The 26,382-nt window shown below is 44.2% G+C and overlaps 1 protein-coding gene and 1 long non-coding RNA gene across 7 annotated transcripts in view; both read left to right on the top strand.

Moving 5' to 3' along the window:
• LOC137600376 (VPS10 domain-containing receptor SorCS1-like) overlaps positions 1 to 26,382 on the top strand; it is a 278,303-nt gene that overhangs the window by 51,864 nt on the left and 200,057 nt on the right. For all 6 annotated transcript variants that reach the window (XR_011036931.1, XM_068321971.1, XM_068321970.1 and 3 more), the window contains one exon: positions 20,467 to 20,625. Coding sequence is in view for 5 of the 6 variants with exons in the window: in XM_068321971.1 (XP_068178072.1) it covers positions 20,467 to 20,625 (159 nt within the window). In the remaining variant the exon portion in view is untranslated. The remainder of the gene's footprint in view (positions 1 to 20,466; positions 20,626 to 26,382) is intronic.
• Positions 22,615 to 26,274, top strand: LOC137600378 (uncharacterized). The gene is made up of 2 exons (XR_011036932.1): positions 22,615 to 25,536; positions 25,888 to 26,274. It is a non-coding gene; the product is annotated as an uncharacterized lncRNA (long non-coding RNA).

Here is a 26,382-nt window from a genome sequence, read left to right as displayed (position 1 = left end):
GGAGCACCTGGTGCACTAGTGCAGACACAACAACCTCTGCATCAACGTGGGGAAGACCAAGGAGCTGCTGGTGGACTTCAGGAGGAAGAGACACTCCCCTCACCCCTGCACATCGGAGGAGCAGCTGTGGAGGTGGTCTCCAGCTACAGGTACTCGGGGGTTCAACTCACTGAGGACCTCACCTGGAGCTGTCACACCTCCTACCTGCTCAGGAAGGCCCACTAGCAGCTCTACTTCCTCAGGAAGCTGAGGCGTGCTGGATTGGGGAGTGCTGTCCTGAAGGCTTTCTACAGGGGATGCGGTAGAGATCATCCTCACCACCAGCATCACCGTGTGGCACGGCAGCTGCTCTGCAGCAGACAGGAAAGCTCTGCAGAGGGTTGTGAAGGCTACACAGAGGACTGTAGGGGGTGGCCTACCTACCACCACAGAAATCTACACAAGTAGGTGTAGAAGGAGGGCCACCTACATCATGAGAGACCCCACCCACCCAGCACACAGTCTTTTCCAACCCCTCCCCGCAGGCAGGAGACTATGGTGCATCCGGAGCAGGACCACCAGGCTGAGGAACAGCTTCTTCCCAGAGGCTGTTAGACAGCTGAACTCCTGTGGTGCTCTGTAGTCACCCTCACGACGCCCTGAGTGTCACCACAGACACATGGGGATCTGGTGCAATATGGTGCTTCATCAGGTGCAATGGATGGAGCACCTACACACTTACCCACATACAGCTGCTACACTGTAAATAGACTTTGCTGTTCAGACACTTTTCAATTTACACTTTACAATTCTTAACTTTTCTTTGTTCTCCTATTTATCTTAAATTTTTAACCTTTTCTTTTCCTTTTGGCTTTTCCCTTCAAGGGTCGCCGCAGCGAATCAATTTCCTCCATCTAGCCCTGTCCTTTGAATCCTCTTCTCTCACACCAACTACCTTCATGTCTTCCCTCATTACATCCATAAACCTCCTCTTTGGTCTTCCTCTAGGCCTCCTGCCTGGCAGTTCAAAACTCAGCATCCTTCTACCAATATATTCACTATCTCTCCTCTGGACATGTCCAAACCATCTCAGTCTGGCCTCTCTGACTTTATCTCCAAAACCTCTAACATGTGCTGTCCCTCTGATGTGCTCATTCCTGATCCAATCCTTCCTGGTCACTCCCAGAGAGAACCTCAGCATCTTCATCTCTGCTACCTCTAGCTCTGTCTCCTGTCTTTTCTTCAGTGACACTGTCTCTAGGCCAAACAACATTGCTGGTCTCACCACAGTTTTGTACACCTTTCCCTTCATTTTAGCTGAAACTCTTACATCACACATCACACCTGACACTTTCCTCCACCCGTTCCATCCTGCCTGTACACGCTTCTTCACCTCTTTTCCACACTCTCCATTGCTCTGGACTGTTGAACCTAGGTACTTAAAATCCTCTACCTTCTTGATCTCTTCTCCCTGTAACCTCACTCTTCCACTTGGGTCCCTCTCATTCACAGACATGTACTCTGTCTTACTGCGGCTAACCTTCATTCCTCTCCTTTCCAGGACAAACCTCCACCTCTCTAGCTTCTCCTCCACCTGTTCCCTGCTCTCACTACAGATCACAATGTCATTTGCAAACATCATAGTCCATGGAGATTCCTGTCTAACCTCGTCTGTCAGCCTGTCCATCACCATAGTGAACAAGAAGGGGCTCAGAGCTGATCCCTGATGCAGTTCCACCTCCACCTTGAACTCCTCTGTCACACCTACAGCACACCTCACCACTGTCTTACAGTCCTCATACATGTCCTGCACCGCTCTAACATACTTCTCTGCCACTCCAGACTTCCTCATACAATACCACAGTTCCTCTCTGGTCACCCTGTCATAAGCTTTCTCCAGATCTACAAAAACACAATGCAGCTCCCTCTGGCCGTCTCTGTACTTCTCTATCAACATCCTCAAAGCAAATACTGCATCTGTAGTACTCTTTTTTGGCATGAATCCATACTGCTGCTCACAAATGTTCACTTCTGCCCTTAGTCTAGCTTCCACTACTCTCTCCCATAACTTCATTGTATGGCTCATCAGCTTTATTCCTCTGTAGTTGCCACAACTCTGCACATCTCCCTTGTTCTTAAAAATGGGCACCAGCACACTTCTCCTCCATTCCTCAGGCATCTTGTCACTATCTAAGATCCTGTTGAACAACCCAGTCAGAAACTCTACTGCCACCTCTCCTAGACACTTCCATACCTCTACAGGTATATCATCAGGACCGACTGCCTTTCCACTCTTCATCCTCTTCAATGCCCTCCTCACTTCATCCTGACTAATATTTGCTACATCCTGGTCCACAACAGTCACCTCTTCTAGTCTTTGTTCTCTCTCATTTTGTTTTTCCCACTGTTTTTACCTCCAGGACATTCCTAACAAACTCCTTCTTCAAGATAACTCCTACTCCATTTCTCTTCCCATCTATACCATGATAGAATAACTTGAACCCTGCTCCTAAACTTCTAGCCTTGCTACCTTTCCACCTGGTCTCCTGTACACATAGTATGTCTACCTTCCTTCTCTGCATCATGTCAACCAACTCTCTACCTTTTCCTGTCATAGTTCCAACATTCAACGTCCCTACTCTTAGTCCTATACTCTTGGTGTTCCTCTTCTCTTTCTTCGAGCGAACGCACTTTCCTCCTCTCCTTCTTCGACCAACAGTAATCTCCAATTCCCACCAGCGCCCTGTAGGTCAACAGCGCCGATGGCGGTCGTTGTTAACCCGGGCCTCGACTGATCCGGTATGGAAGTCATAGTTTTGATTCACATCTTTGATTTGGCAAAAGTTTTACGCCGGATGCCCTTCCTGACGCAACCCTCCGTATTTATCCGGGCTTGGGACCGGCACAATAAGACACTGGCTTGTGTCCTCTTGATGCTACATTAACTTATCTTATTTATCTTATTTAATCTTATTTATTTTATTTATCAACCGGACTTACTGGAACCTTCAGAGACATATTTCATACTTTCATATGTAAACGTGTGTCAGCATGACAGTAAAAAAACTCTGATTCTCTGACTCTCTCTCTGATTCTCTGATTCTCTGATGTCAGGTTGACCCCCTGTCTTTTGGACAATCTGGTTATTCGCTGCCAAACTTGAAAATGTGTTTCCTCTGATTTGAAATGTGACCCACGCATGCATTATTTCGCTTCCACATAATCCCTCCTCTTTATGAGATTATCATAACTACTCATCAAAATAATGTATGGTGAATCAACATGTATGTCTAGATGTGTGTGACTAGGATTGGTGGCACTGTAAGTTTAGGGTTAAATATATGGTTGTGTGAACTCTAAACATAGTGATAAGTGAAAAAAAACCCATTCCATATACTTATATATGAATTTAACATGAATATACTAACATAACTGGTCATCTGTTATCACTTCCCTGATGGGGGTGAACAATCTGGTGGCTGTTTTTTAACCAGGAAAAGCCCCCCATGGCCCCCTTCCTGTTAGGCGACATTACACAATAAATCCTAACAGACTGACCAAATACATCACACACTGAAATAATTTACTGGAACACAGAAATCATTCTAATAATACTGAGTTGTATGAATTAGATTACCTTTCCTTTGTGGAACACAACATTGAATATAGAATATGCATATATGTTTGTTTGTTTGTTTTTTCCTTAAATATTATTAAGACATAAAAGTGAATATACAATGATTAACCAGAATGATCTAACTGATAAAATTGATGATTAAACAGTGGTTACACAGAATAGTAAGAATAATGTCATCGAGATATCCTGGTGATATATCCGTATGTGGTTGTAGTTTATATCCGTATCAGCCATTTTCCATCGCTCTTTATAACAGTTCTTCCTCATAGTTGGAGATTGTGAACACATTTGGCATGTTCTCCCTCCTCTGCGTCAGAAGAATTCTGCGCACCAGTTCATCAGCCGGTAGCATACTTAGCATTTGTGCGTCCTGTGTGTCCTTAATGAGGTTCATCCTCTTGTCCATTGCTCTCACACATTTCCTCAGGATAGGCACAATGCAACATCTAAATAAAGAGAATAGTATCAGTATTATCAGTATAATTATTCCAGATTTAACCAAAACAGCTCCCCATTTTCCAAAAATTTCCTCTAGCCCTTCCTACTTAATGCTTCCACCCCTACCAGCATTGTCATTCATTTCAAACTTTAAAGCTTCAAGTTATCTCATAGCAACAGAAAATGTTCCATCAGGTGATGTGTTATTTGAGATAAATGTACAACAAAGTGCCCCAGACATTTTACACACTCCCCCCTCTTCTGCTAATATCCAGTTTAAGGTTTGCCTATTCTGCCATGCTACAGCGCTAGTCTCATGCAGTTGCTGACCTAACTGCTTCAGAACTTCGAAATTGTAGATAACATATCTCTGCTGATTGTAATAAATGTAGTTAATCCAAGCTACAGTACGTTCTTATACATTGTTATCCAAGGAAGTATGGTCTCTAATCCTGATCTGACCTCGTCTTGGGCTTTGAGTTTGTCTGGAATTCCTGTTGGAAGTCCAGTGTTTTTAAGATAGACTTGTTCGTCTGAAGGCACCTGTCTCTTGTGTGTCTGTAATTTGTCTTTAGCTACTCGAATTCCTAAAACCTCTTTTACCCCCTCGTAGGCGACTACCGCAGGCACTTGCATACGCACGAGTGTGCAGAGTCCGTTCCAACGAAAAGGCAGAGTGTTCCTTAAAACATTATCTCCACACATCCAGTAGCTACTGTTTGTGTCTGTTCCTCCAATAGTGACCGACTAGGGACAGTCATAGTTAAATATTCACATTTCTATCTCAGTGGATGGGTGGGATTTTCGAACCAGATTGGTGTACTTATGAACTGTGGAGTTATCATGGCTTCTGGACACCATGACAACACCCATGTCACTGCGCAATTAACAGTAGTGTTACCTACACTGACACCTTCCTCTCTTCCTGTATATCCTCCACTAGCATAACACTCATAATTTGCGAGTTCGTCTACTTTGTAATTAGTATGAGGCTCTCCGCGGTAGATATTTAAAATTTCTTGCATTGATCATATAACTCACAACTGAAGCTTGTGCAGTCAGTCTATAATCCGCGTCTTTTAAGAGAACCATATCATATTTGGCACGTGATACCACACATGGGAAGCGCATACACATCTCTCAACATTCCTTGTGGCAAATCTTCCTGGGCTGTGAAATTCCCTTTGGTGCATTTGTGTCTCTGCTCTATAGCACATCCTACAAAAGTGTAGGGTTCAGGAACAACCGTAGGTAAGGTGTTCGGAGCACCCGCACACACTACACACTCCTCAGGTTTCATTTTCTTTGCTGTGTATTGGGCCCACTTATTGTGACTGGCTACTTCCCAAAGATCGTCAAAGGCTGGCCTCACACTTCTCTGTTGAGGTCTAAACACCACTTCCTGACCTGTCTCACCAGTGTGGGCATTTAAGTCCTCCACGCTATCCCATTTGTCATAAACACTAGTCTCTATTCTAGTAATAGGTATTATTGTGATTTCTTTATTAAACTGGGCTGACTTTATTTTCACAGTAGGAGTAGTTGAACGAGTTACACTATATGGAATTAGCATCGTCACATTATCAATAATATTATCAACAATCTACTAAAACTGGAAAGGGAAAGAAACTTGTTGCCAGGATACAGTACTTTTAAGGACAATTTGTTTAGAGGAAGGCAACTCAGCAGATATATGGCTCACCAGTGCCCCTCCTGACACCGATGAGCCTGCTCTTTTTGGCAAGACAGGGCAATGCACTCCCCCCCTGTGACCCGCCTGGCCACAGTAGATGCAGAGCCTCAGGTCTAAGCGATGTTGGCGCTCTTCAGGTGCAAGTCTCATCCTCCCCAACTGCATGGGTTCCTCACTGTTCCCCTTCTGTAGCCGAGCTACAGAAGGGGAACATGGTGAATAAAGGGGCACCCAGGAAATACAGCAAGCTCTCCATACCTGAAGCACTCGAAACTGCCAAACAGAGACAAACAGCTCTGGCTACCCGACTGAAGCGATACACCAAGGAGATTGAGGCCAGGAGAATAAACTAGACCGTCTCCACTCAACCAGCAAAGGTGTACTCTCAGTGGCAGGGAAATAGCATCCGGCCAGACCCACCAAGAGCTGAGGTGGAGAAATACTGGAAGGGCATATGGGAAAGAGAAGCATCACAAACACCGATGCCCAGTGGCTAGTGGACCTAAGGACTGACCACAGCTGCCTCCCAGAACAAGAACCAGTAACCATCTCAATGGCAGACATCCAAGAAAGAGTGTCAAAGATGAAGAGTTGGTCAGCTCGGGCCCGGATATGATCCTTACATACTGGCTAAAGAAGTTGACAGCACTCCATGAGCATCTAGCAGCACAGACGAACCAGCTGCTAAGGGATGGGACGCACCCAGAATGGTTGACTGAAGGCAGGACAGTCCTGATCATGAAAGACCCACAGAAGGAATCTACCCCATCCAACTACCGGCCAATAAGCTGTCTCAGTACAACATGGAAGCTCCTGTCAAGCATCATGGCGGCTGAGATGAGTAGGCACATGGATCAATATACGAGCGGGGCACAGAAAGGAGTTGATAGTAACACCAAGGGAGCCAAGCACCAGCTACTGGTGGACAGAGCAGTACACAGAGACTGTAAGAATAGGCAGACCAACTTGTGCAATGACTGGATAGATTACCAGAAAGCCTACGATTCAATGCCACACACGTGGATACTGGAATGTCTGGAACTGTATAAGATCAACAGGACACTAAGAGCCTTTATCAAGAACTCAATGGGAAATTGGAAGACAACCCTGGAGACTAACTCCAAGCCAATTGCCCAAGATACAATCAAGTGTGGCATATACCAAGGGGATGCACTATCACCACTGCTGTTCTGCATAGGCCTGAACCCCCTCAGTCACATTATCACAAAGAGTGACTACGGATACCAATTCCGAAGCGGGACAACAATCAGCCATCTCCTCTACATGGATGACATCAAGCTGTATGACAGGAATGAGCAAGAAATTGACTCACTGATCCACACCACCAGGATCTACAGCAACGGCATAGGGATGTCATTCTGAATAGACAAATGTGGCCGGATGCTATCAAGAAGAGGCAAGATGATCAGAACTGAAGGGGTTGACCTACCAGGGGGCAGGATAGAAGACATCAAGGACAGCTACAAATACCTTGGAATCCCACAGGCTAATGGCAATCATGAGGAGGCCGCAAGGAAGTCATCCACACCCAAATCCCTCCAGAGAGTAAGGCAAGTCCTGAGAAGTCAGCTGAATGGCACGAACAAGGTCCGAGCCATCAACATGTATGCACTGCCAGTCATCAGATACCCCACTTGGATCATAAGCTGGAAAAAGGAGGAGTTAGAAGCCACAGATATCAAGACTAGAAAGCTCCTCACCATGCATGGAGGGTTTCACCCCATGTCCAGCACCCTGAGGCTGTACACTAAGCAGAAAGAGGGAGGCCGAGGACTAGTGAGCATCAGGGCCACTGTCCAGAATGAGACATCAAAAATCCAAGAGTACATCAGGAAGATGGCCCCAACAGATGAACTGCTCAGTGAATGCCTTAGACAGGAGGAAGAGGAGGAGGAGGAGGAGACAACATGGAGGGACAAGCCCCTACACGGCATGTACCACCGTCAGATAGAGGAAGTGGCTGATATCAAGAAGACCTATCAATGGCTGAATAAAGCTGGAGTGACAGACAGCACAGAGGCACTGATCATGGCAGCACAAGAACAGGCCCTAAATACAAGAGCAATAGAGGCCAATATCTACCACAGTAGATGTGACCCAAGGTGCAGGCTATGTAAAGAAGCCCCAGAGTCAGTCCAGCATGTGGTAGCAGGGTCTAAGATGCTCGCCAGCTCAGCATACATGGAAAGGCACAACCAAGTAACTGTGATAGTGTACAGGAACATATGTACCCAGTATAGACTAGAAGTACCCAAATCCCAATGGGACATACCACCGAAGGTGGTTGAGAACGACAAGGCTAAGATCCTGTGGGACTTCAGCTTCCAGACTGACAAACAGCTGTTGGCTAACAAACCGGACACAGTGGTGATGGACAAAGAGCAGAAGAGAGCCGTGGTGATAGACATGGCGATTTCAGCTGACGCCAACATCAGGAAGAAGGAACACGAAAAGATTGAGAAGTATCAAGGGTTAAAAGAACAGCTGGAGCAGATGTGGAAGGTCAAGGTTAATATGGTCCCCGTGGTAGTAGGAGCACTTTGGGGGCAGTGACCCCCAAACTGGAAGTGTGGCTCCAACAGATTCCTGGAACAACATCTAAAGTCTCAGTCCAGAAGAGCGCAGTCGTAGGAAGATACTGCACAGAACCCTCAGACTCCTCAGACTACTATATATATATAGTAATGAAAGCGGACATGAAGGTGGTTGGTGTGAAAGAAGAGGATGCAGAAGACAGGGTTAGATGGAGGCAACTGATTCGCTGTGGCGACCCCTGAAGGGTAAAAACCGAAAGGAAAAGAAGAAGACATATACACACACAGCCAGTATGGAAAATGATCAATTGGACATGACAAAAATGAAAATACAGTAAACATGTACAGTGAGGGGAGGGTTGTTGTCCACACGACATCGTTGACCCGACGTTTTCAAAAAACGTCACTTTGGCCAGCGTTTTCGTCCTGGGTATTTGCGTTGTCATGTGGATGAAAGGCGTAGCCGCAACTTTAAGCCTTGCTGCCCGATGCTTTACGCCATTTTGTTCACGTGATTCCAGCTGGTAGATGTGCCTTTATTGGTAGGTCACTTGATTGACAGGTGGAGTTGAAACGTGACAGAGTGAGGTTTTGAAGTGAGCTTATTCAAATATATAAGTGGGGAGAGCTACCTATTATTTATATATATGTGTGTGTGTGTGTGTGTGTGTGTGTGTGTGTGTGTGTGTGTGTGTGTGTGTCTGTCTGTCTGTCTGTCTCTGGAAATGATCATATACAGTGAGGCAAAGATGGTTGGGATCGAGGTATGGACAACGATTGTGCTTTTGTAATGTTGAGGAATGGCCAGTGAATATGGTTAAGGGACACATCAGTGGATTTTATTTAAAAACAACCTCTCTCTAAACTGTCTCTAACTGTATCCTGTCTCCAGACTGTCTTGAACTCTCAATGGGCCCGTTTTGGAATCCCTGGGTATGTTAACCCTGAAATCAGGAAAAAAGAGGGTTTGTGCTTTCACAAAGGGAGGTAACTTAACCCAGAGTCAGAGGAGAAAACCCGACCTGTTTCACAAAGTAAGGCAACTAAACCTTTCGGTTTGTTACCGCGGTAACACTCTTTGGAACTAACCTGGTCGGGAACAGGTTTTGTTCCACTAGCCCAGGGTTCCCTCTGACTCCGATCCCTTTCACAACCACTCACACCATTTCATTTTCTGGTTGTGTCGGACAGAGAAGTTTACCGAAGTTCGGTTTTATTAAAAAACTCAGTATTTTAGAGGCCTTTTAGAGGCAAACACGGCATGTCCGTTTAACGTGGATCCAACTGATGGAGGTTCAGCATTCATTCACAGAGAATTAAATATTTATGTATTGCATTCAGACGTCATATCCAGACAGTTATCTTCATGATTGGTACCAGCTCACATCCCAATCCATCACATACCGTACATCCACAACCTAGTCCATCCTCACATGTGCAGCTGAACAAATCAGTCATACTCTCACATCCCAGCATGTATTCTGTGGAGGGATGTGTTTAGTTATTTTTTCTTTGCAAATGGTAGTTTCTATACGGTGTGGGAGATGCTCTTTCTGGCCCGCATTGAAACAACTTTTACCAGTTTGTTAATTTCCCTGGAGATAACCCGTCAGGATCATCAAGGTGGAGTTCCAAAGGATTGAAGGTGAATGGTATAGAAATCTGATAAATTAATTTTAAATTATATTTTCTTCATGACATTGTGCTGCAACCTCAGACTTGGATTAATAACTTAATTTTCTTCTAGGATTTCCCAATGTCATTGGCTACATAGACGGTACCCACATTCCCATCATACCCATCAAGCTACATGGAGATTGACTACTGTTTCAAAATGTTTATGTGGCAGCTCGAGGGGCGGATTTAGGGTCGAGTTTCCTTAATCTTAGGCTTTCTTTTAAGTTATAATTGCCGACAACGCCACCTTGGGAATTTCGCCCAAGGAGATAGTTTTAATCAACCCCAGCAGAGTAAGGCACACAGGTTCGTTCTATTTAAAATGGGCAGGAGACGTGGTTCCAGGTTCAGACAATTCTCTTTATTTTTCAACAAGATTAAAAATAATAAAGCTTTTAAAATTTACCACACACACGAGAGCGACGACCTTCAGGTGCTGAGGCTTGTCGACGGTGTAGTGGTTGTGGAACACAAACGGGATTCCCAGGGAAGAAAAGCACCCCAATCACTCGTGACACACTCTACACACACTCTGTGAAAAACTCAAATATGGGGGATCACAGCACACTATAAGAGGAAACCACCACCAGGGCACCAGAGACCACCACCGTCGGCTCTCAGCAACTGAAAAAGGTAAAAAAACAAATTGAATTAGTGGGTCACACACACACCAAGGTAACCAACTACAACAAATTAATTCAATGATTAAACCCAAAACCAATATTCAGTTAAACAAAACAAATATCGCAAACACAAGGGAAAATAATTGAGTACTTAAAAAAATAAAGGGAAGAAATCAATGGAGAAATGATTTAACAGATATTTGGTCCAGTCCGCTGTGCCGCGGAGGTTCTCTCCTTAGTTTTAAGGGTTTATCCTTGTGGCTCCACCCACGACCGTGCCGGATTAGCGGGATTACCAGCTGCAGCAGCCGTAGCCTCAACCGCACGGAGCACCAGAGAGTCTTGTCACGGCTGCAGGCTGAGGCGAAAAGGAGCCGCCGACCCCCGAGTCAGGATAAGTGCCGCAGACGAATAAAACCAGGAAACAAAGCAGCAGCGAAGCGAGGCCCGCAACCAAGCAAAAGGACACAGTCAGGACAGCGAAACCTGGCCGAGCAGAGCAGTGGTGAAGCAGGGCAAAGCGGCATCCACACAGCGACAAGCTACGGTGTTCTTACGGTACTTGGCGCTGCTGGAGCTGTAACACTGCTGGAGGTGCAACTTAACGCTGCTGAAACTCCCCAGCAACCACCCGGTCCTCACAGCCCCTGTCAGGCCCCCGTGAGGGATCACCATGAGGGAGAGGGAGAGGAGAAAGACAAGCGCATCGTATAAGGTCCCATACGACGTGATCCTGTGAGCCGCAGACTAATGGTGTCTGTACCGGTGATACAAGAGGAAGGGAACGACGGGACCCGGAAGTAACGAGGACGGCCAGAGCAAGAGGGAGGGGAGGCCGCTAACACTCCCTTTTAAAGAGTGCCACCACAAGGTCATTGTCCGCCAGTGACTACGCAGCAGCTCCCAATTAACCACCGATGGGGCACATCATCCTGCCACAATCAAATACTTTATCATAGACAAACTAACATCTGTCCACACCATAGGTGATACTGCATATTACATGTCTGATTCAGAGGCAAAGATATTTGGGTCGGTTCCTGATTCACAGATGTATGGTCCTACCTGAGCAACAGACTGTTAAGTGGTCAGTAACCTAAAAATGTGCACAATAACTCACATGTCTCCGTCCTTTAATCCACTTTAATGAATCCACTATAGTTCCAATAGTTAACGTTTTAATAGTTCACATGATTCACCTGTGACCATAACCCACCTCTAATTTGTGCTTCAGTATTTCTATTTTCAAATCCGCCCTCCTAATCTAGTGGTCCAAGTAGACTATTTATGTGTTTTCTGTATTTTTTTAGAAGCTGAATTCTATGAACGTCTTTAACAGATAGCTGGAAATACACGAGGAGGATATTGAAACATACAGTCACATATCAATTCCACAAAATGAACCACGGGTGTTTACTAAGCCTCTATCTCATTGTGCAGTAGATGTGATGTTCTCTTCTGCTACTGACCTGCCATGGTCTTCTAAAAATGGATGAGAAAGTGTTAATACTTCAGTGGAGGCTAAAAGTCACTCTCTTTTCCACCAGAATGTTAAAAAATAGGAAGAGAACAATCAGTAACACAGCTATCATGATAGCTGGTAGTATGGCCGCATGCTAACCAATAACAGTTCAATGTCCTTACAGCAGTGCAGTTCCTTGACAATAATGTGCCCAGGGTACACCACCTATTGTTCACAAACACTGCCAGGCCTGCTCCTTTCCACTTTCCACTCTCTCTCATCATGTCTGCTTGTACCAGTTGGAATCCGTCCAGCGTAGTGTTTGTGTCTGGAGTAGTCATGGTCAGCCATATTTCCATCAAGACCATGACGGATGGACGGGCCTGTATCTCCTTTTGGCGCAGCTAATATCTCCAGCACATCTCCACTGTCTCCTCCTCTTCAGCTCTTGAGGGACTTCAGGTGTCTTGCAGGCAGTGGCAGGCCGTGCATTTCACACCTGGGCCTTCAGTAGTGCTCCGTCTGAATCAATCCATCCCTCAATAACTATTATTTGGCCACAAACCTTTACTGCAGCTACAGCTGCGATACACATAAAAAGCATCAATAATAACCTCATAAAATTGCAATATTATTTCAGAAAATATAACCACATTTTATTCACCAAAAATCATTTTTATTTGTACACAAAATCCATCCTCGTTTCTTTCCTCAAGAAGAAGAAGAAGTACACTTCATTAATCCTCGCAGGGAAATTACATAGTCACTCAGGTATATTTTTACTCAGGTATATTTTAGTCTCTCAGGTATATTCTTCTCAAGATTTCAATTACTCTGTCGTACAGATTATCCGTGCATTTCAGTTCCATCAAGAAGTCATTTTCTATCACCATTAAAGCTTATACTGAGTTGAGACTGTCCTGTCATATGGCATAGGTTTTTATTGGATTTAGGTCTGAAAATGTCCGTTTGACAGAAGCAGTGGATACGTGGATGGTCAGCGCCAAACACACAAACGTGTGCAGCTGCCCTACGCTCACACTCAGTTTTTTCTGCTGAAGGTGTCAAGGAGATCAATGGGAGATTTTCCTGCAAAATCATCCATTGCATACATTACAGTCAGTTCTATTCTTAGCCGAGGCAGATCGAAAAGTGTTCCGTGGCTCTGCGTTAAGCCGGAGAAGGCTGCATGTGGGAAACTTTTCTGGTATTCCCGAAACTTCTGCGGGCCAAGGAGGGAGACAAACATCAGTTTTTCGTGGTCATGAAATCTGGTCTGTGTCTGGCAAATACGTAATATTGGCCAGAACCCTGCCGTGGAGTCGGTGGTAGTGTGCGCGGCCGCGCTGCATTCAGCGGCCGCGCTGCGTTCAGCGGCCGCGCTGCATTCAGCGGCCGCGCTGCGTTCAGCGGCTGCGTAGATTTCTTCGTATCGGCTCCTCTTTCGTTCAGCTGTGTCACAAAACTCCTTTACCCTTGCCATACAAAACTGTACATCCAGTTTTTTGTCCTGTAGTATTGAAAAGAGCACGTCTGAATGCTCAAAAATGCCATTATAGTGTGAAGCAAAAATCAAAACTCAAAATCGTTCAGACGTGGTTTAAATCCATCACAACAGAGCAGACTCCTCATTGTACTCGTCATGATGCTCCAGGACGTGATGAAACAGTTCCTTATACTGTAAAGTTTAGAGCATCTCTCTTCTCAAATACTGTATTGACCACTCTGGATGGGTTCTGCAACTGTGGCGGACAAATGCTTTTCCCGGTTGTGACAGGCTCGCTAGCTTCATAGTTGCCAGACCAGGATGTCCAGCTTTTCTTGAAAAGTCCGTCTTAAAAATGGCTTTGAAAGTAACTATGCAACCAATCCATTTCTTCTCCTTCAGCCATTGTGGGTTGACAAAACCGCTATTAAATCAACACAACAATATATTTGCTTGTGCAGCTCGCTACAGACACAGTTTTCTAACTCTGGCTAGTACACGCTCTCACTATCCAATCAGAGGGTGTGAAAACGCTGACGTTGTGTACACTTTCTAGAAGGCGTTGGGGGCACCAACTTTAAATCTGATTGGTTAAAGCAACAGCTGTGCAGACACTTATTTCATGCTGTGCACCCTCTGAACTGGATTGTGAAGGCATCCAGGTAGATTTCTGACATGGCAACAAGTATTTGCTGAAATGTGATTGGTTAAATGCTTAAAAATGAAAACACACATCTGGAAGCAGTGCAACCAGGTGAAAAGCAATGAAAGGAACAATGATGATGGACAAAATATAATTAACATCAGTCTGTGATTCAGATATTTTTTGGCCATCAGAGAGGGCCTTGCAGGTCCTGACGGCCCACCACTGCTTGCAGGGTAGCACCAAGTGTTACAGAGTGCCAGCAGTTTATCTCTACTGTAAACAATAGAGCTATGGCAGTGTGTGAGTTCCCGAGACTTTTGTGTTTGACGCTGATCACAACAATGAGAGATCAGAGGAAGAACAGAGACTTTGGTCTGCATGGTGCACTGATCAGTTACACACAGAATAAAAAAGGCTATGACCAAAAAAAAAAACAAAACAGCACAAAGCTAAATAGTGAAAAGGAGGTGCTGTAATAAGTGGCCACTAGTGCAGCGCCATTTTTTTTATGTGCGGACATAAATGAACAACACCAACAGCCTTTAATCACTAAACCAAGTAGAATAACTACTCATAGTTCCACCCTGATTGATAATATTTTCATCAATGTTATGCTTAATGAGACTGTGAGCGGTCTGCTGATCAATGACATAAGTAATCACCTCCCAATATTTACCAACTATGACTTGAAACAAACTATGTGTCGGGAACAGGTCCAAACATTCTACAAGAGAGTCAAGACTGAAGAAAGAATTAATGCACTAAGAAATGATCCATTAGCTCAAAAGTGGTCTGATGTTTACACTGCTGAGGATGTTAACACTGCATATGACTATCTCACCGATAGAATAGAAGAATTGTACAATTTGGATTGTCCAACGAAGAAAATTTATCTAAACAAAAAAGGTGTTAAGAAACCATGGATGACTAAGTCATTGATCAATGCCTGTCGGAAAAAGAATACATTATGTAAAACGTTTGTTAAACAACGAACAGAACAAGCAGAAGCCAAATACAAAAAATATAGAAATAAATTAAATGTCATACAACGAACATGTAAGAAAGAATATTATAGTAATCTGCTTTCAGAAAATAAAAATTACACTAAAAAATTGTAGTACATAATCAATAATTTTATAAAACAAAATAAGGCCAAATTGTCCTATCCAGAATACTTTAATATTAAAAATACAAAATTAGAGGACATGGATAAAGTAGCAATAAATTTGATGAATTCTTTGTGGGTGTTGGACCTGAGCTGGCAGAAAACATTCTTGTCTTCCACTTGCACTGGGATTATTTAGACGACATTGGAGGAAGGAACCCAAACTCAATGTTTCTGGCGCCAGTGAAGGACACAGAGATAAGACACCTGGTCAGCCAATGCGTAGCAAAAACTTCTACTGATGTGAATGGATTTGATATGAAGCTAATTAAGGACATACTCAATGGAATTCTGCAACCATTTACACACATATGTAATCTGTCATTTCAAACTGGGGTGTTTCCTGACAAAATGAAGATTGCAAAAGTGGTTCCGATATATAAAAATGGGGATGCTTGTGAATTTACAAACTACAGACCTGTTTCAATACTACCACAGTTATCAAAAATCCTAAAGGAGCTGTTCAATAACAGACTGGACAAATTTATAACAAAGCACAATCTCCTTGATTGTAGTCAGTATGGCTTCAGGAAGGATCATTCCACTGCCTTAGCGCTGACAGAAACAATAGAACTCATTACTGATGCCATGGATCAAAAGTTGTACTCCATAGGAATCTTTATTGACCTTAAAAAACCTTCTGACACAATTGATCATAAAATTTTAATTGAGAAACTAGAACGATTTGGATTTAGGGGTACATTACTAAATTGGATAAAGAGTTACTTACATGAGAGGTCTCAATTTGTCACTCTGGGCGGGAGGACATCAAAAACATTAGACATTGTGTGTGGGGTGCCACAGGGGTCAGTGTTGGGTCCAAAATTATTTACACTTTACATAAATGATTTATGTAAGGTTTCAAAGGTACTTAAAATGATACTCTTTGCGGATGATACAAATAAACTAACTCAAACAGTAAACAAGGAATTAGCCAAGATTTGATATAAACAAATTATCCTTGAACCCAACCAAAACTAAATACAGTATATGTTATTTGGGAAGAAAAGTTGCAAACACAAAATCAATATTAAGGTGAATGATGTAGATATAGAAAGGGTTAATGAATTTAAAATGCTAGGAGTGATTATTGATGAGATGCTAAATTGGAAACCTCATTTCAGACAACTGCAAATTAATTTAGCTAGAAGTGTAGCCATACTCTGGAAAACTCAAAAACTATTAAATCAGAAGGCACTCCATATAATATATTGTGCACTAATCTTGCCCTATCTGAACTACTGTGCTGAAGTTTGGGGAAACACGTTTAAAAGTGGCTTGCAACCTTTATTCCTGATCCAGAAAAGAGCCTTCAGAATTATTCACAATGAAAATTATAGAGCTCACACAAACCACTTATTTATTAAATCTAACCTACTGAAAATACATTACATCATCAGCTATAAAACTGTGCAACTTATGTATAAAGCAGCCAATAACAATTTACAATCACAAATACAGATTAATGAATCCAGTTACCAACTAGGAGAAAACACAGCATTTGTACAGAAAAAAGCAAGAACAACATTAAAAACATTTTCATTATCGTTCTCTGGTGTCAAACACTGGAATAAACTGGATCATGAAGTTAGGAGTATGGGAACTCTAACTGTCTTTAAAAAAGCATTTAAAAACATGAATGATGATTAAAGGACTGCACTGTTATGAAGAATTAAACTTCATGTTGTCAATCCTGTGAAACAAATGTCACTGTAACCTTTGCAGTAACTGAGTACATGTAACTGAGTACCCTTCATCCTTCATCGTCTTCAAAGTACTCTTTTCATCTTTCCATCACACTAATGGCACCTGTCAATACACTTCCATCCCTATCCTTCGTCATCCTAAACTGCTGCATGTCTTTCGGATCTCTGTCTCTGTCTTGCCAACCTGTATTGATCAGTCTCTTCTTCCTTACTGTCCAATCTAGCATACAAGTCATTATAAGCCCCTTGTTTGGCCTTTGCTACCTCTACTTTCACCTTACACTGCATCTCCCTGCACTCCTGTATACTCTCCTCAGTCCGCTCAGTGCCCCACTTCTCCTTAGCTTACCTCTTTCTCTGTATACATAACTGTATCTCCTCATTCCGCCACCAAGCCTCCTTATCTACTTTCCTTCCAGATGACACACCAAGTACTCTCCAACCTGTCTCCCTGATTACATTAGCTGTCATCTGGAAGCACCTCCTGACCACCCAGAGCCTGTCTTAACTCCTTCGTAAAAGTCATGCAACACTCTTCCTTTTTCAGCTTCCACCATTCCGTCTTCTGCTCTGCCTTTGCCCTCTGCATCTTCCTCACCACCAGTGTCATCCTACACACCATCATCCTATGTTGTTTGGCTACATTCTTGCCTGCCACTACTTTGCAGTCACTGATCTCCTTCAGATTAAACCATCTACACAAGATGTAGTCTATCTGTGTGCTCCTACCTCCACTCTTATAGGTCACCATATGTTCCTGCCTCTTCTGGAAGAAAGTATTCACTATACACATTTCCATCTTTTTTGCAATATCAACCATCATCTGTCCTTCTGTATTCCTTTCCTTGATACAAAACCTGCCCATCACCTTCCCATCATCTCTGTTTCATGTACCAACATGTCCATTGAAGTCTGTACCAATGACAACTCTCTCACTTCAACGTATACTCTGCATCACTTCGTCAAAGTCCAACCAGAATGTCTCCTTCTCCTCCGGCTCCTACCTGTGGAGCACACTGGCTAACAACATTGACCATCACACTTTCAATTTCTAGCTCCAGGCTCATCATTATCTGACACTCTTTTTACCTCCAGGATATTTCTAACAAACTCCTCCGCAAATGTGCTTCTAATGAGTGGGTCTCTCCGCAGATGGGAGTTCACAGCAACTTTTTGCTTTGGTTGGTCTTGTGCTTTTAGCTTGAGTCTGATGGTGGCAATTACAATGTGGGGATCAGCATTTCCTAATTCAGCACCACGGTATGTGTGACAGGAGGAGACGCTAGACTGCCATCTAATACTGACTAGGATGTAATCAATCATCTTGGCCCTGATGGTGTCTCCCCCTCCTGCCTCAAGGTCTGTGCGGATCAGCTGGCTCCAGTCTTCACACAGATCTTCAACAGATCCCTCCAGCTGTGTGAGGTACCCTCCTGCTTCAAGTGCTCCACCATCATCCCGGTCCCCAAGAAACCCTCCACCACAGGACTAAATGACTTCCGGCCTTTCGCTCTGACGTCCGTGGTCATGAAGTCCCTCGAACACCTCGTGTTGAGCCACCTGAAGGACATCACAGGACCCCTGCTGGACCCCCTGCAGTTTGCCTATCGGGCAAACAGGTCAGTGGATGATGCAGTTAACATGGGACTGCATTTCATCTTGGATCATCTCAACCACCCAGGAACATATGCACGGATCCTGTCCGTTGACTTCAGCTCGGCGTTCAGCACCATCACCCCTGAGCTGCTCTCCTCCAAACTTCACCAGCTCACAGTCCCCTCTGTCATGTGTCAGTGGATCACCAGCTTCCTGACAGACAGGACACAGCAGGTGAGGCTGGGGGTGATCACCTCAGACACTGGTACTATCAGCACCGGTGCCCCCCAGGGTTACGTCCTCGCTCCGCTGCTCTTGTCCATCTACACCAACGACTGCACATCTTCGCACCCAACCGTCAAACTCCTGAAGTTTGCAGACAACACAACTGTCATTAGACTCATCCAGGACGGTGATGAGTCTGCATACCGACAGGAGGTGAGACAGCTGGTGGATTGGTGTAGTGGCAACAACCTGGAGCTGAACACGCTCAAGACTGTGGAGATGACAGTGGACTTTAGGAAGTTACCCTCCCCTCTGCTCTCCCTCACCATCGCAAACAGCCCTGTGGACTCGGTGGAGAGCTTCAAGTTCCTGGGGACTGACTCTCCACATCAGCTGCATCCTCAAGAAGGCCCAGCAGAGGATGTACTTTCTCAGGCAGCTAAGGAAGCACGGTCTGCCACAGGAGCTGTTGGTCCTGTTCTACACAGCAGTCATTGAATCGGTTCTGTATTCCTCCATCACAGTCTGGTTCGATGCTGCCACCCAAAGGACAGGACAAGACTACAAAGGACAATCAGGTCTGCTGAGAAGATCACTGGGACCTCCCTGCCCTCCCTCCAAAAGCTTTACTCCTCAAGAGTTAAGAGTCGGGCAGGGAAGATCATCTCAGACCCAACACACCCTGGACACTGTCTATTTAAAAGTCTACCCTCTGGGAGGCGCTACAGAGCCCTCGTCTCAAAAACAACCAGATTAAAGAACAGTTTCTTCCCCCAAGCCATAAGACACTTGAACAATAAATGTTAAATTATTTGTCCTTGCAACCTGTTTACTTGCACTCAGCACTTGTAGATTGTGCCCCCCCCCCCCACCTACTGCATTTTGCATCTTGCGTTTTGTATTTAGTATAGTTATTTATAGTATTTAAAGTATTTAGAATAGTTAAATTAAGGTATGAATGTACAGTTGAGACACCACCTGCCAGAAACAAATTCCTTGTCTGTTCTTCAACAAACGATGGCCAATAAAACTGATTCTGATTCTGATTCATTGAGGGAACTTCTTCCGGTGGCTATTTGACCCATAGCTGGGGACCGTTACCAATGATGCCGTATCTCCCGCTGACATTCCGTTCCCATTCCACCATCCAAACAGCAGCAATGTTCAGAGGGTTTACACAGTCACACAGTTCAGATAATAATGGTGGAGGCCAGAAAAAGGGTGTTCTTGGGAGCAATGATTTCAGCGACTTTGAAATACAGGACCATGAATCAATTCAGGGAAACACATTTCGAATACAGTGTTGTTGAGCATCTGGCAGCTGTCTGAGATGGATTAAAAACAGTTTAACATGGGACCTTTAAGAAACGGAACAATCTTTAAGAAACTGTTGATGACAAGACTTTAAACATGCAACTTACAGCCATATTAAAGTATATGACGGTGTACATCTAAGCCATAATAAATCTCACTTGTTTTCTGAGGTTGTGGTATGCAGAACACTAATATGTGATTTTTTGGTTTCGTTTTTAAAACCCCCACCTTGCTAAGATGGTATTTCATATGTGTCATTATCAGATCATGCTGCTGACTGATACAGAGGTGGAGAACAGTCTACTTATTAGCTCTGATGAAGGAGCTACTTACCAGAAGTATCGGCTGGACTTCTACATCCTCAGCCTTCTGTTCCACCCTGAGCAAGAGGACTGGATTCTTGCGTACAGCCATGACCAAAAGGTTAGAGAACAGGCCAGATTTTTTTTTAAAAATTGCTTGTCCTTAGAGTCAATATAAGCTGAGTTTCAGCTAAGAGTAAACAGAATGTTCTTGTATTATGTATGTATGTATGTATGATATAATATTTATGTAATATATTCATTCATTTTCAAAACCCGCTTCTTCCTCCATCACGGGTCGTGGGAACTTGAGGCGATCCCAGCAGACTGGGGGTGTGAGGCATGGTATACTCTGGGCGTGACGTCAGCGCATCATGGAGCCACATGCAAACTCTGCACAGAGCGCGTCTCGAGCCAGGAACAGCCTTGCTGTGTGGCAACAGTGCTACCCACTGCCGCCAAGTGTATGAAGTCAATCAATTAACGTCCAGTAGCAGGAAGTAATCCATACTTCTTAGGATATCATCACTCCCGTGATTGATGCAAATGCTGGCACTGAGGCACACAGAGGCCAGCCAGCCAAAGAGGGATAGGATTAATGGGCAGAAAATTTGATTTTGGTAGGCAGGTGAGGCAGAAGGCAAGAAGTTGGAAGGTATCAAAAGTGAGCTGGTTAGCATCTGAGGTCAGTTTAAAGGGATGGCTGAAAGTAAATTGGAAAAAATGGGCGACATTATAAGCATGTTTATTAACAAAAGGGACTCACACTGTCACGCAGACAAATAATTGCTGCCAGAGGATTGTAGGGGGGTGACACGGTGGCACAGTGGGTAGCGCTGTCGCCGCACAACATTGCAGGTCTGGGTTTGAGTCCTGCTATGCACGGACTTTGCATGTTCTCCCTGTGTCTGCGTGGGTTCTCTCTGGGTTCTTTGGCTTCCTCCCACCTCCAAAAAAAACATGCACTTCAGGTTAAATGGCCGGTCCCAAATTCCCCATAGGAGTGTGTGTTTGCATGGTTGTCTTACTGTGGCTTCGCGGCGCACTGGCGTCATGCCCGGAGTGTACCCCGTCTCACGCGCTGTGCTAGCTGGGATAGGCTCCAGCTCCCTGTGAATCGCTGTGGCGGATAAAGCGGAAGAAAATTGGATGAATGGATTCCAGGGATCTGCTGCAAGGAAGTGGGAAAAATGGCCCACACCTGTTTTCAGTCCAATTTATTAATTTGGCTGCCTTAATTCTCCTCCTACTTCCTGATCCTCCTACTATCAGGTACTCCTCTGAGCCTGCTCTTCACCACAAAGACATTGATAGGCAGATGTGAAGAAGTGGTTGACAGACTGAAGAAGAGTGGAAAATATGAAGAGACAGGAAAAAGAAAGAACAAGCTAGGATAGCATTTTATAAAGATCCTCTTTATAAAGATCCTCTTTATAAAGAGGTGTTTATTTATGTATTCATTTTTAATTCACGGTCCCTAAGTAGAAGCTTGATGAATACTTAAAGAAGTCAGTAGTGATAGTCCACCAATGTGGAAAGAGGTTCAAGAAGTAGTAAGACGTGCAATAGCTTCTTTAACCCCAGAATCTCATGGTGTGCTCTGCCGGTGTGTAAGAATGCACCAGATGTTTAAAGATTTTAAAGGAAATTAATAAAAGTGGATTGGGAAATGCACATCATTCCCAATTCATTCATAAATTGATGTACTTTCTGTATTGTTAATTTAATTTTTACACCACAGACCACACCGCAATGTGGCAACATCTAATGTTCCTTGCACTAGCACGTTGTTGGACAAATTAAATAGCAACATGCAATGGGCTCGAATGAAAGTGATGCCAAGTAAATCCAGGAACTTATCAATCATTAAACGGAAGGTAGTAGATAGGAGATTGTCATAAATGATCATCAATCAATCAACCTTTATTTATATCGCGCTTAATCACATCATTAGACATTTCAAAGCGCTTTAACAGACAGAAAAAACCAACAGAACCCTCCACAGCAAGCATAAGCAACGGCGTGAAGTGGTGCCGGGGTTTTTGGAGAAACCAGTGATGAAACTGAAGATCAAGAAGGATAAAAATGTGAGCTGTTATGGTGAGCTGCACTCAGGTGTGAATGGTTGTTGGGGTTTCTGGGGATGGAGATCAATGCTATACTGATGGATGATCAATGGCGTCATAGTCCTTCTCCTTTGTTCAGAGATTATTTCTCCAGTTTAACAAAATGACTTCTTTAACCTTTCTCTCAAATCGTCTGTCTTCCCCTGGCTAAAATCTGCACATTAATGTCCTCAAAGGAGTGGCCTGTGTTGTTCAGGTGCATGTGGACTGCTGAGTCTAGTCCTGAGGAGTTGGTACTCCTGTGATGAGCCATACACTTGTGGAGCAGTTGATTAGTATTCTGAATGTATTGGTCATTGCATTCTTCACTGCACTGGAAAGCATACACCTCAATGCTCTGTTTGACTTGTGGTGTTTTGTCTTTAGGTTAGATCAGCTTCTGTCTCAGTGTGTTATCAGGTTCAAAATGCATGTGAACCTTTGTTTACCAAAAGTTCTCTTGAATTTGTCTAAAAAAAGAAACGGCAATGGAGGGGATGATGAACATTTGTCTTCCCTCTCCTTTTCATTGTTGTTTTAGTGGTTAATCTGTTGGTCTCCTCTCGTGGGCCACTGGGATCTCATGACAGGGACATGGAATGTCACCTCTCTGGCGAGTAACAAGCATATCTTGTAGGGGAAGTTTCGACGAGATATAATCAGCATCACCTCTGGGCACAGCTCTGGTTCTGGAACCATTCGTCTTGATAGGGATTGGACACTCTATTTTACTAGTTGTTAGTTGGTTAGTTGCACCGGATCAGATGTGGGGCTGTTGTGGGCTTATTTGTAATTCCCTGGCTCTCTGCTTGTGCACTGGTGTTTACCCCAGTAGATAAAAGGGTCGTTTCCCTCCCTCTTACGGTTGTTGTCTGTGTGTATGCACTGAACAACAGACCTACCCTTTCTGGAGTACTTGGAACAGGTGCTGCAAAGTATCTTTACAGGGATTCCATTCTTCTGCTGGGGAATTTTAATGCTCACATGAGCAATGACAGCATAATCTGGGCTGGTCTAATTGAAAGGAACCACCTGCTTAATCTGAACCCAGATGGTGTTCATTTGTTGGACTTCTGTGCTCTTATACTCACTATGTTTGAGTAAAAAAGTGTTCACAAGTACACTTCGGACTGGGACACGCTAGGTTGTTCATGATGGACTTTGTAGTAGTGTAAGCTGATTTACAGCCATATGCTCTGGACACTAACGTAAAGAGTGGAGCTGAGATGTCAGCTGATCACCACCTGGTGGTGAGTTGGGTCAGGTGGTGGAGCAAAATGCTGGACTTTAGCGATCCAAATGGATAGTGAGGGTCTGCTGGAATGTTTGGCTGAGGATTCAGTAAAGTTTGTTCACAACTCCCAGCTTTCGCAAAGTTTTAAGCACATTCCAGGGGTTGCAGGGGATGTGCAATCTAAATGATCCATGCTGCCATGCTGAGGGGGCTGTGCAGAGCTGTGGTTGGCAAGACAGTCGACGCTAGACACTACAGGAAAGGGATGCTGTTCTGAACGCTAAAGAAGTCCAACAGGGCTTCACTGGCCTGTGGGAGTCCAGAAGCAAGCAAAGCGAAGTGCAGCATCAGCTGCACCTTGTCATTAACATCTCCAACTTGATGTGACAATTGACCGTTTTGATATGAATAAAGAAGAGCAAAAGAGAGCAGTAGGATGATGTGTATTTATACAATAGCAAGCAGAATAGTTTTATTAAAAATGTTTTATAGCACACACAGACACACACAGAAAAAAAGATATGAAAGTGGCAGGCATTGACGTGTTACTCAACAAAGAGCAGCTTGTGGAATTTGGTACCTTGCTCAAGAGAAACTCTGCAGCATTCAGGAGGTGAACGGACCGGGCGGCATTGGCTAAGTGGTAGAGCAGTTTGTCCAATGCTTGTAGGATCGGTGGTTCGATTCCCTCTCCCGCTCCCCTAGTCACCCATTGATCTGTTTTACACTAATGCAAATGAGGCATACACCGCCACCCCCTCCCCCCACTTGGTAAATCAGACCATAACCTAGTGCACCTACAGCCCACTTACATTCTGCTGATGAAACTGCTGCCAGCAATAACACAGCAGGTCAGGAGATGGTCCCACAAAACTGAGAAGACTACTTTGAGCCTGTGCTTCGGCACTAGGGGAACCCCTGCAGCGATTGTTCCCCCTCAGTCTGCGTCGGAGGAGGGTCCTGTCACTGTGGAAGAGTGTTTGTGTTGAATAATTCTTATGGCTCTTTTCTGAATCAGAAGGTTGTAAGCCGCTTTTATAGGTGTTTCCCCATACTTCAGCACAATAGTTAAAGATAGGGCAGGATTAGTGTGCAATATATTATATCCAACTGCAGACCTGGTGACAATGCTGAGGAGGCTCCGTCCCTATAAGGCGGCTGGACCAGACACGGTCTCCCCAAGACTCCTCCGAGCCTGTGCGTCAGAACTGGGGGATCCCCTGCAGCGATTGTCCAACCTCAGTCTGTGGCTGGGCAGTGTCCCATCACTGTGGAAGACCTCCTGCATCATCCCTGTACCCAAGAAAGGACACCCTACTGAGCTCAACGACCATCGATTGGTCGCTCTTCCCTCCCACGTGATTAAGACCCGAGACTGACTGGTCCTGGAGCTCATGCGTCCACAGGTGTAGGGTGCAATGGACCCTCTTCAGTTCACCTATCAGGCCCAGGTTGGGGTGGACAACGCCGTCTTGTAGCTCCTCCACCGTGTGCTCTCCTACCTGGATGTCGGGGGCTGTTCTGACAGGATGTAATTTTTTGACTTCTTGAATGCCTTCAACACCATCCAGCCCTGGCTTCTGTAGGATAAACTGACCCTCACTCTGTTGTGCCTAAACATGTACACCCTACAAATGGCCAGTCACGTACTGAGGGCTGAGTATGGCCCTTCACGTCTGAGACAAATACATCGGTAAGTCGTTCTTTGAAAAATGTCAGATTAAAAACTACAGTTATGTCTTATTTTGCTTCATCAGGCATACATTCATTAATGCAGTAACACATGACAAATATAGGTACAACAAAGTCTAATATATTGTATTTGCAACACCTTGATTTTTGTCTGATTAATAGACATGTTGAACATTTTTTGGTATTCACAATCCATTTCTGTTGACATATACAAGCATTTATTTACATAAAACAATATATCCAATAACAATAATGAGAATATAGAGCCATCCTATCAGGAAATCAATAACAGTTGTAATACTCAGGATTGAAAACATTATGAAATAAATAATTTTGTGTCCTTTTTCTGTAGACTGTGCAGACATCTGGCCTATTGCACCTTTGTTGGCTGGTGCTGGGGCTACTTAGGGTGCAGAATCCAGGTCGTCATCCCAGCCTGTGTGGTCCTTCGCATATGCCGAGAGTTTCCTGAAGACAAAGGCCACTATGCTGGATTTAGACTGAGTCTCGGTTGAACCTGGTCATGTAGCTGGCAATGACCTCCTCCTTGTCCGAACGCTCATACTGGGCAGACAGATTCTCTGGGACAGGAATGGCCATCATCTCACTTGTGTATGGCATGGGGTCCACCAAGACTTTGTCAAATATGACGTCCAACATGTCAGCTACAAAACCTGTTCAATAAAACACAAAGATACAGTATATCTTTACTGTTATTTATATTGTTTGATTCATTTCTTTGTTTAGAAAAAAAAATTGTTCGAAATACATCCTGGTACTTGCTACTAATTTATGTATTTGTATGGTTACTTTTTACTATGTTTTGTTGTGAGCAATTACCAACATA

This window comes from Antennarius striatus, chromosome 8 (genome assembly GCF_040054535.1).
Source record: "Antennarius striatus isolate MH-2024 chromosome 8, ASM4005453v1, whole genome shotgun sequence".
Taxonomy (NCBI): domain Eukaryota; kingdom Metazoa; phylum Chordata; class Actinopteri; order Lophiiformes; family Antennariidae; genus Antennarius; species Antennarius striatus.
This window is presented reverse-complemented; position numbering and strand designations above follow the sequence as displayed.